We start from the raw sequence: 11,409 nt of genomic DNA, 5'->3' as shown, positions 1-11,409 counted from the left end.
GTAGCTTTGGAGTTTTATTTATATTTGTGCCGAAAAGGATTCGAAGCTTTGGGGCTTCAAACCAAAAACAGCAAACACAGTGGCATCTAGATGGGCCGAACCAAAGCATTATCTCTGATTTGAATTAGTTAAGTCTCATGTGCAATAAAGGTTCAACAAGCCTGCGGCTGCGTGTTATTATTAAATCTGTAATAATTAATTAATTAATTCAGCACTTCTGATCAAAAGTATTAATACTTTTGATCAGAAGTGCTGAATTAAATGTAGATGGTATTGTGTAATATGTTACAGTAAATTATTGAATGCATTAATTAATTCATTATTTTATGAATGCACTATCCAACAAGCCTGCGCATTTTACTGACACCAAAACCTTATTCTTACATGTACGTGTTTTAACTTCATGGTTGATATTTATGTAACATTTCATTTGAATCTCAAGGTGATGTGATTGTATAATGATATTCATTATCATAGCTTAGGCTACTTATTATATCAAGTTATTATATTTAACATAGTTACATAGTTTAGCAGTAAAACTTTCAAAACAGTAAAATGAAATGGGCTTTTCTGAAACACGAGTGACGTTTAAAGGCACAGACGTCACGTGGTATTCTTCATTTGATACAAGCTCTTATATATATGTCAATGGCTCTGACCATAGACAATCCGTGCGTTCATGGACATCGGAAAAACGTTTTTCCGAGTGAAAACGTCACCATTCACGTAACGTCCTGTGGGAATTAATAAATTCGGGCTGGATTTTGATACCCGAGTTTCCCAGTTGGTGACGCGTTGTTGACAACTGACGTTTGATGGAGGCGACTTTGTTTCACTGAACATATTTCGATGACAATAAACTGTTTATTGTGGACAAATGCCTCTGCCAAGAAACATACACAGACATAATATGTTTCAAATTAAAAAAAAAAAACATTATCCGTGTCTTTTCCCGTCTGTTGTCCTGCAGATAACACAAACAAACACCTGGCGATGTGCTGTTTGGATGCTCGCATAAGAAAACAGCAGAAAATCTTTTGTTATTGTGGCCTCCATGTTTTCACACACCTGATGCTCTCGGCTACGGCCAACCGTTGGTGGCAGTCATGCAACAAGTTGTTATACCAAACGCCAATATAACAGAAGAAGAAGAACACGCATCCCGACCATGTGAACGCTATCAGTCGGAAAAAACAACGTAACCAGGGGGGCGGTGCCTGTTATTCCGAGGTGGCATGAACGCAGGGATGGTACAATGCACACAGTGAAACAAGCCTCGGAGCTTCATCCGCCCATCTCTACATTAAAGGAAGGCAACTATTTTAATATCGATGATTTTAAGGGAAAAAAACACTGAACTTGGACACAGATGAACAGCAATAGTTATATAGGTACACGTGTACTTTTGTAATCTTTACAAAACTGTTTTAACAAAATTTTTACCAGGGATATCAAAACAAGCACTTTTTATATTCACATTGTGTAATGCATAATACATATCATAAGCACAAATAATCCTTAATTGTTTTACTTTTACAGCATTAAAGTGCTCTTTTTTTTACCAGTCTGTGGTTAGTGGGTAAGTGAGAAGGCCTTTGTAAAGCAAATGGATGTAAATCAGGTACAAATTCTTATCATGGTACAAAGTGAAGTAGTTACTACAAACAAATTTGACACCATGACCAGAATTGCACCATGCTGGATGGCAATCTAAAAATAAAACTGGAATGTTGCTATTAAATATCCACAAACAAGTGCCATGAAGATGCATAGCCTACTAGGTACACAACTAGTTATAATCAATATATGAGGACCTTGCCCTGCAAGGTTTTTCAAATATACACAGAGAAGGCTTAAAAAATGTTAAGGTCTTGTCTAGTATCTCGGTAAACAGAAATGCTATTCTTAATTCTGATTAAATCCCTGTTATTTAAATATAATACTGTATTTGATCGTTTGTCTCTCAACTATTTTGCAATGTTATGACTTGATAAAAAAGTAATGGATGCAATGTCTAACTTCTAATATTATGTGTTGACTGTGATTTCAATTAGTTTTCATTAATACACACTATTAATACCAAAGCCCATTAAACAAAATTTAACAATGAAAGGATAAGGGTATACTGAACTAGAGGTCATCACATTATCATAGCCATTAAAAATAAACATGATTATGTGTTCCCATAGCTGTGAGTTTTTACCAGATTTACCATTCAATTCTTTACATTTGGTTCAAACTGGAGATACAACATTTTGAATCTAAATACCCCCTTTCAACCACATCTAGTCCAAAACATTTACAAGATACAGTATATACAGTTATACAAGTAAAGGAAACTTGTCAGAACAATAAATAAGTCAGCTGAGAACTACTTTTTTTGTATTCAAACACACAATTGAATGTAGCAAGTTGTGAAATGGTGATAAGTCTGTGATATTTGTGTGATTGTGAAATTGCTACATTTTATATTCACTATAAATGTAACTGGATGCAGTAAGGGCAAAATGTATTATTATTATTATATAATAAAGCATAAAAAGCGATTGTATTATTGCACATGACAACCAATAAACATGCCGTTTTCCAGAAGAAAAAAAAAATTATTAACATGCACTTAGCAGAGTCCCAAAAAGTCATCAAGACCGTATGTGTCTAGCATTGCCTTGACAATGCTATTACCACAGCGGTATTTGCTATTTACACTTGAGATGTCCGTTTGTGTCATCTCATTTTCAATCTTGTGGGTATAAAAATTGTTCAAGCACTAAATAAGGACTGCACAGTAAAGTGCATTAACACACTGATATGTCCCACAGTCAAAATGGATATTGATTCTCTGCAATATCACTAACTGACATTTGACAGCAACACCTAAAAACACATTTAAAGACCCTATCCACATGCCTTTACTTAAATAGGCTGATGCTAACCATAATAATGGTAAAACAGTCCAAAAATTCTCTTCAGGCTCAATGAACATCACTTTCCATGAACTCCTCCTTGATGGAGTGCTTGCTACGTGACAGCTTGCAGTCAGGCATGTCGAATCCAAAGTCAGCCCACTCATCAGTAGCTCCTGCCATCCCTGACGTCCCAACGACACCTGACCTATTAGGAATGGTGATGGTGTGGCGGACACGAAAGTGCACAGCCTCCATGACGCGCTGACGTTGCAGTTCCCCACTGGCAGCCCCAATGGCTGCCATTGCAGAGGCAGTCATGTTGCTGCTGGAGCGAAGAAGCGGCTGGCCGTGATAGTCATGGTGATGAGAGGAGGCAGGCAGTTGGAGGGGAGTAACTTGTTTCATGTCCTGCAGACCTCGCCAGATGGCAAGGCGGAACTGCTCCGGTATCTTCAGTGCACCTAAATCCTGGTGACAGCACAAAGTTAAACATTGGAGGAGTGTAAGAATGTAGAAGAAAACTATGATCAAAGTAGGAAAAGGATATGAGTGCATGTGCATCCTCATGTGTTTGCTTATAGATGCAAAAAAATGGGGCCTGCTCATTAAAACATTGCTCTGCATCATCACTAGTGGTCAAAAACTCCACAGGGTACCTTTAGTAAGACAAGGCAAAGGCTTTTCAAAAACCTTTCTCTGGGACATTTCTGCTTTTTAATTTTTTTTTACTGTTTTAAGTTCACTATTGTTTGTTATTTTTCTTTACGGTTTCTTTTCCACTTTTTCTTTGTTTTCTATGAAACTCTTTAAACAGAATTATTATTATTTTTTTCACTGTGAGATGGTGAGTGCAGGAACGGAATGGTTACCTCCATGGAGAGAGTCTGGAGATGGTAGACAGACTGGAGGCCTTGCGAGGTGAAGTACTCGATGAAGTTCTGACAGCCCAGACTGGTCAGAAAACTGTAAGGGGAGAAAAGGAGGGCTGCTTAGACTGCTATTAGACCTCAGCTACAAAGCTAAAAGTAGGACTATAATATAACAATCAACTTCATTAAAACTCATTACAAGGGCAGTTGTGCTTGAGTAGAATAAAGAATATCCTAACAGCATTCATATTTAGACAGAACTGAATAGAAAAGCAGATAATCAGATAATGATGTAAAATAATGTTATGTTACATCATTATCTGATCAAGCTATTATTAGTTTAGTTCAAAACTGAGTGAAAGAAGTCGGGCACAGATCTAGCCTCAAGTTGACAGAATCTATACATCTTGATAGATGCAGTGGAAGTAAAACCATAAACATGCATTTATATTAATGATTCATAAGGCCATTCTTGCTTTGATGAAGAACCTTTATTATAAATACACGAAATGTTAACGTTTTGGCAACATACAGTGTAATTGGAAAAAAAAGCTAACTGTGCATTTAACTGTACAATAAACATAACAATCTAGAAACCGAAAAGGTGGACAAAGTCTGTTGTATCAAAAATGTTAGAATTGCAAATGCAAAATCTTAGTAGTAAAACGACTCCATTGACACATTATCTTAGAAAAAACATGGAAAAACTGTTTTAAATTAAACAACAACTAAACAGTGGAAATTTCGTTTGAAGAAAATTTGCTGTAGTGCATTGTAAAGGATGGCTGTATACACAGTGACAGTGTGAATGATTTTAGATCTAAGTGTATGACAGACAGTTTGGGCTTTTGGGCGGCTTAACAAATCCTCTGACAGCCATAGTGGAGGTCTACAACTCTTGAGCAGCTTGGCTGTATGAGCTGAGTAAATAGACGTGATTAATGTTCTGTTTTTGAATGGGAGCTCATCAACATCTGATTAGGAGCTAGTTTAGGCAAGCGCAGCCATTGTTTTGTCATTACTTTTCGTTGGCTAACAAAGACAAAGATACATACTTTTAGCCATATCTCATACTTTTGGGGACAGGGCAGTTTTTATATCGAAGTGGCCAAATGTTTGGAAACAAACATACCAATACACACTTTTACTTAAAACATTACTGAATTAACTTTCTCTATATTTTGTACAATTATTTCTAAACATGACTTCCATGCAGCCAATTCTCCAGTGGACCTTCATTATGGCACCAGCCATGGTTGCGAGGAGATTTGTGATGTATTGCAAGCCTTTACAAAGCAGCCATAATCAAATCAAACTGACTGCATAACACAGTTCCATCTAGACACATTTTGCTGCAAATTAGGAACTTTTCCAAAAACCTGTTTGGCCAAATTTGTACGAACATGGCCAAACAAACTTGCTTAACCCAACAAGTGCATCTGATTGTCTGCTGGCCATTTACAGGAGGATAAAGAAGGAGTGTCATTGGAGGGTGAGGTACCTGACAAGGCTGGGGTCAGGGTTATATGGAGGGGGCGGACTGCAGTGGGAGGCAGACACTATAGTCTGACTGCTGTGGCCACCATTCATATCACCATTTCCCTGCATGTGGTGGCTGTTGAGCATGTTTGAGCCTGTGAGAAAGGGAGGGTCGATCAATGAAATAACAAGCAGCCGAATAGCACAAAGAACTAAGAACTGTAATGGCGTAAATAGGCTCTCTTGGCATTGATATTTTTCGATCAAACTTTATAACAAATTGGTTTGAAACGTGTGCTTTATGAGTACATCAGGTTTTATTTGAATCACACATATAGATACTCACCCATATGAGCCATGGAGGTGGGGGCAGTGTGATGTTGCTGGGGCTGCTGCCCCACCAGCTGGTTGACTGAGGGCACTTTGTTGAGGCCTCCGTGGGCATGAAGCTTGTTCATGTTGGATAGTGGAGAGTAAGAGGAGGGGGATGCTATATGGTTCCTAAAGAAAAGACGAGAACATGGCTGAGGTTAGAGGAATGTGCGTGCCTGTGTGTTAGTGAATGTGAAAAACACTTCACAACAGTGTGTTGAAGTCAACAAGCCTCTAAATGTGGCTTTTTGTGATTCTATTTGGAGTTTATATCTTAAAAAAAAGAATTAATTAAGACATCTGTGTGTGTGTGTGTTTTTATGTGCAAGTGTTTAGATCGATCAAATCTTTTCAGACACACCTCTATGTTGCCTACAGCATGTATGTGTACTAGCAGCTGTATGTGTGCTTGTGCATATGTTAGTGTTGGAGTGACTTACGGTCTCTGCAGAAGCTGCTGCTGTGTTTGCTGTCTGTAAGAGTCAACCAATGGCTGTGGCACAAGCTCCACCAGCTCCAAACTGTCTTTAATCTTCATCAGCAGCTCAAAGTTCTCCCGACCACGAACCTAAACACAAACACAGCGTATATAATAACACAGGGGATAATGACTGGTGAGTCTGTCCTTAAAAAAATGGTGCATTTGTTTTCAGTGTTGGATACAATACTATTTGACTCTTTTGTAGTCGCAGCATAAATATTTCCACATACTGCCACATTAATGATTTTGACAATTTAAAGGGCTAAAATATCATTAATTAAGTCTAAATTATGTCTATATTACACTGTTAACACTAAAATGGTAAGTGTGTCAAAAGGCACTTACAGGAATATAGTAAATCTCTTCTTCTCCATGCCGCCTCTTCCTCATGTTAATATTTGGACTGGGTATATTTGGCGGACTCTGTTTGAAGTCTGCAGACGAAAGAAACAGAATTATGATGAAAAGGGTTGCTAACACATTTCACAATCTCATTCTTTTTGAGGACCATTTTGGTCAGTGGTTTATTGTTGAATGTATATCAACAGCCAGACAGGAATATAAGCATCAAAACATCTGAAAAGTCACTTAACTATTTAAATGTGGGGTTAACATGAATGTGTCATTCACTTTAATTCAACTCACTGCGCTTATTAGCACTGCCATTTTTGGCCACACTGTCATTCAGGGCTTGTTGTTCCCTGAAGTGGTCCTCGTCTGCTTTGCGGTCTCGGCCGGGACACGCACATATCCGACCTTCAAACGACCTTCTACCCAACACTTGACCACTGCAGAGACGATAAGGGATAGAGAATATAACCATCAAGTGAGTTGAGAAAATGTAGGTTCTCTAACATTCCAAGTCCAAGTACATTGTTACTATTTCACTATATCTGTTTTACTTCAGCTTGGTGGATCTGAATACTCTCACACTATACTCTATAGCTACAATAATAATGCTAAAAAATGATCGTGGTAAATGGTAGTAAATAATAAATGTAGTAATAGAAGTGCATACAATCTGATGTGTTTAATGTAGTGTGTTCTGCACTTCCCATTGAACTGTGGGTTGGTCTGAGGGGTCCTGTATCTTTTGCCAGTATGTAGAAAACATTTGCAAATTCATAAAATCTGAGTACCCAATGCTAGAGCTGGGCAACATATCGATATTATATCGATATTGTGATATGAGACTAGATATCGTCTTAGATTTTAGATATCGTAATATCGTAATATGGCATAAGTGTTGTCTTTTCCTGGTTTTAAAGGCTGCATTGCAGTAAATGATGTCATTTCTGAATTTACTAGACTGTTGTAACTGTTCTATTTTTTGCCTTTTCCACTTAGTCCTTAGGTATATCCACATTACTGATGATTATTTATCAAAAATCTCATTGTGTAAATATTTTGTGAAAGCAACAAGTCAACACTACAATATCGTTGCGGTATCGATATCAAGGTATTTGGCCAAAAATATCGTAATATTTGATTTTCTCCATATTGCCCAGCCCATACGTGCCAGAAATAGTCAATATACAGCACATGACAAAGAGCTAAGAATTGCTTGTTAGATTAAAGAGAAGAACCCTGTTTGAACTGTCTATCAGTTGTGAATTGTTGACTTACTCCCTGGTTTCCAAAGTGATGATGATGAGGATGGGTCTCCTGTTCATGCCGCCAACACAGCTGCTGTTGCACATGAAGTTATACAGGATGGTGGTAAACTCAGTCCCCACCTGAAACACAAAACAGTGAATCCCACCAATAATTGGATGTTTTGTTGGTCTACTTGTTGGTTTAGTCTCTGACACTTATCAATGAATTGATGTGGTTCATATGGTTCCAATCTGCACATCTGCACACAAGCCAAACCTCCCGTTTCCCAGTAAATATGGCAATCCACCACCAGATGGCAGTGTTGTTGTGCACTTTGATGTGAGACAAACAATCTTACTTTTCATTAATCTCCTCAGGTGCAATCACAGACATGATGATTTCTCAATCTTGAGCTTGTTAAGACATGCCCGGCATCTTTATTTATAGACAAAATTGACTTATTCTTTGGTATGAGCTGGACGAGATCCATTGTGTGTCTTGAACAACAACATTTGGGCTGAATGTACAAAATACTCACAACCACATCTCATTTTTTGTCAAAGGCTTTCTCTATGTGTGCTATTATTCACTATCTGTCAAACCCCCCTTTTTAACTGGTATAATGGGAACCAACAAGGATTCACCTCATGAGTATACTTCATGAAAATAAATATCCCAGATATTTTGTACATTAACTGTAGACCCTATTTTCTGATGTTTACTAAGGTACCTATAAACAAAGCATTGTGTGTCTCTATTATACACAGTAGTTGATGAACCACCAACCTGGGGAGACTCATAAGGCAAGAAGACACTCTGCCGGCCAGTGACAGGATCATCCACGTACTGACAGAGGTTATTCCCCTCCACTCGGATCAAGTGACTGGCCGGGGCTGCTTGACCTGTGGAGAGAATGATGGAAGAACAGGTGAGGACACAGTTGGTTGATCTAAGTCAAAGTGTCACACATACCAGCCAGTCTTGGTTATTAATTGATAAATGCACAAAATATTGTGATTAATGAATGATGTATCTTATCCTCTCCTGGGTGATTTCACAGTCATTGACTTCATAACCCAGATTGTTTCACCCAGCAACAAAATAGTCTTATTTGAGGATATTATAAGCATTTTTGGGGTAAAAGTATAAAATGTCCAAGTGCAGTCAGTTGGGCTCAAAGGGCTTGTTGATCATACCATCATTGAAGTCCCGTCCTAGTTCGTGGTTGGGGCAACGTTTGACCACTTCTGTGACGTGCTCTGCCTTCTTGTAGACGGGCATGGCTCTGATAATGCTGCCATGAGGAGGAGAGGAGGACAGCTTGATTTGGATTGGACAGGTCTTGGCAATCTGACAGTAGAGCTTTTTCAGCAAGGGAGAGTACTGGGTGGGGAAAGAACACACACAAGACCAGAGAAGCTTGAGTCAGTTGTCTGGGTTGATATATGGCGTACAACAATACAATGAAAGAGCTGTCTGCCTCTATCGCTTTGTCCAACAAACTGTGCATGTCCAACTGCAGGAAATGTTTCTTTCTCTTTTAATTTGAACTTCCAATTTAGGACATGAACACAAATAAAGAATCAGCCCAATCGAGCAAATCAAATCAATTAATGCCTTCACATTTATATTTTCCAAACAACCTACTGCAAATTAAACTGAAAGACACATACACTGAGGGTTGTGTCTTCTCTGTTTCATGGGAATGCTCTCAAGAAGTAGCTATGGATTAACCTAAGGAGGGGAATAAGGTGGGAGGGTTAATCTCAAAGGCTGTGCTACCACTGACATCATGGCAAAAATAATGTCTCAGGAGGTGGAATTGTTGTTTCAAATTGAAATAACATGTGGTTTTGAGCCAAGTCATCAATTAGCACGGCAGCCAAAAAAGTATTTTGAATAACAGAAGAGAAGGTGGACCAATAAATAGCTAGGTGATAATATATTGATAAAATTGTGGGTTGTGACCACAGGACACTGTAGTTACAGTGTCACATAAAATTATGACTGGAGAACAAAGTGTGTCATTTGAGAAAAGGGGAGTATAAAAGGAAGAGGAAAGGGAAAATACATGAGGACTGTAAAACAGTCAGCAGTACATTTACGTCTGTGTAGTAAAGGTAATTACTGTGTTATTAGAATGAATAAATAATTATTATCCAGCAGACATTTGCTACTGACAGTCAGTTAAAGTGTAAAGTCCAATGACAATATGCTGAGCTGTGCTAAAGCCAAGTCTTCACTGATTCCTCAGTTTACGAGCATTTACACACACACACACGCACACACACAAACATGCATCTGCTCATGTACTATGTCTGTAACTGTAAGTACAGATGCATCCAAAGACGAGAAGGATGGAGAAGCCTTAACATGCCCCAACACAATCACCAAATCTCAAAAATCCTCTCTGTGGAAATCAAACTGAGACCTTCCAGGGAAAAAAACTGAGAAGACAGTTTTCCTGTGTGGACTTGCTACAGTGGGCCAACAGCGCACCCTATAGCAGAAATACAGTACAGCTCAATATGCATATGGAATTTGAATAGCATTTTGCCTTGTGGTATTTGATAGGTGAGAAAAAGGCAGAGAGAAACAAAAAAATGTGTATACAAGTATAATTAATCAATCAATCATCAATGATTTTCAGAAAATACACAACATATGCTAACATGTTATTTTGGAAGCATCAATCTCCCACTATCTTTACCTTTCCTAAAGGGGCACTTCACCTAAAGTTCAGTTTACTCATCACAAGGTGGACTACTTAATCTGGTAAAATAGTTGTTAAGTCTTCTGTGGCTCTGGATGGGGCTTTCCAAAGTTTGAAAAATAAGAGACTTGAGACTTTACAGAAAGCCTGTATTACAAACTGGCAGTGTGGATTGGAGTTTGAAAGAAGTAGGCCTTCAGGAGGCAGGAAGAGCCTTTTGCCATTTCCCAAAATCGTGCTCAAGCACTTTAACCGACCAGTCACATTATGCTTTCCCCTATATTTCTCTTCTCATCATTGACCTTTCAAAAAAACTTTTTTTGATTGGACTCCTGGATTGATGCTTATCTTTGCCTCTCTTACCTTACCGCTACTTGTAATGTTCAGGATTCAAGAGATTTAAGATTTTTTAATTGCATAGAGATCAGTTCAATTCTTCAAATTTAAATCTTTAAATGTCCCACTGATGATCCAGACTCTGATTTGACTCTCCCAGACACTAGACACCAGACAGCATCACACACACACACACACACACACACACACACACACACACACACACACACACACACACACACACACACACACACACACACACACACACACACACACACACACGCCCTTAGCCATGAGCCCTTCCAATGGAAATACCTGTGCAACATTACAGTACCTTTTCCCACCTAGCTTTACTTGACAAGTCTCAACAGCCCGTCCATACCATGAATAAATAATTTGTCTGAGATGAAAAAGCCAGACAGACTTCTTTATTTACAGACTGAGGGACTTTCACATGTCGGAAACTGATGACCAATGGGTTGCTTTCCAGTATTATCACAACAGAAAGAATAATAACTCCTTTAGCATTTGAAAAGAGTAACATAGAAAATGAGGTTGAATGTTTTAGAAGGCATCTAACCACTCTAAAATCATCTTGGCCCAGAATTACTGTGAAAGGACCATTGCAAAAAAAGTTCTTTATCCACACAAAAAAGA

General features: G+C 38.4%; 1 protein-coding gene across 5 annotated transcripts in view; it reads right to left on the bottom strand.

Moving 5' to 3' along the window:
* Window positions 1-1,320: 1,320 nt before the first annotated feature.
* Window positions 1,321-11,409, bottom strand: part of tp73 (tumor protein p73) — a 28,066-nt gene continuing 17,977 nt past the window's right edge. For all 5 annotated transcript variants that reach the window (XM_039800141.1, XM_039800143.1, XM_039800142.1 and 2 more), the window contains 10 exons: window positions 8,900-9,086; window positions 8,490-8,605; window positions 7,734-7,843; window positions 6,753-6,895; window positions 6,453-6,541; window positions 6,067-6,194; window positions 5,601-5,755; window positions 5,277-5,409; window positions 3,776-3,869; window positions 1,321-3,374 (listed from right to left, as the gene is read on the bottom strand). In XM_039800141.1, coding sequence (XP_039656075.1) covers window positions 2,973-3,374; window positions 3,776-3,869; window positions 5,277-5,409; window positions 5,601-5,755; window positions 6,067-6,194; window positions 6,453-6,541; window positions 6,753-6,895; window positions 7,734-7,843; window positions 8,490-8,605; window positions 8,900-9,086 — 1,557 coding nt within the window. In that variant the 3' untranslated portion in view covers window positions 1,321-2,972. The remainder of the gene's footprint in view (window positions 3,375-3,775; window positions 3,870-5,276; window positions 5,410-5,600; window positions 5,756-6,066; window positions 6,195-6,452; window positions 6,542-6,752; window positions 6,896-7,733; window positions 7,844-8,489; window positions 8,606-8,899; window positions 9,087-11,409) is intronic.

The sequence above is a fragment of the Perca fluviatilis genome, chromosome 5, assembly GCF_010015445.1.
Source record: "Perca fluviatilis chromosome 5, GENO_Pfluv_1.0, whole genome shotgun sequence".
NCBI lineage: Eukaryota > Metazoa > Chordata > Actinopteri > Perciformes > Percidae > Perca > Perca fluviatilis.
Note: the sequence above shows the minus strand (reverse complement) of the source record. Positions and strands in the feature narration are given on the sequence as shown.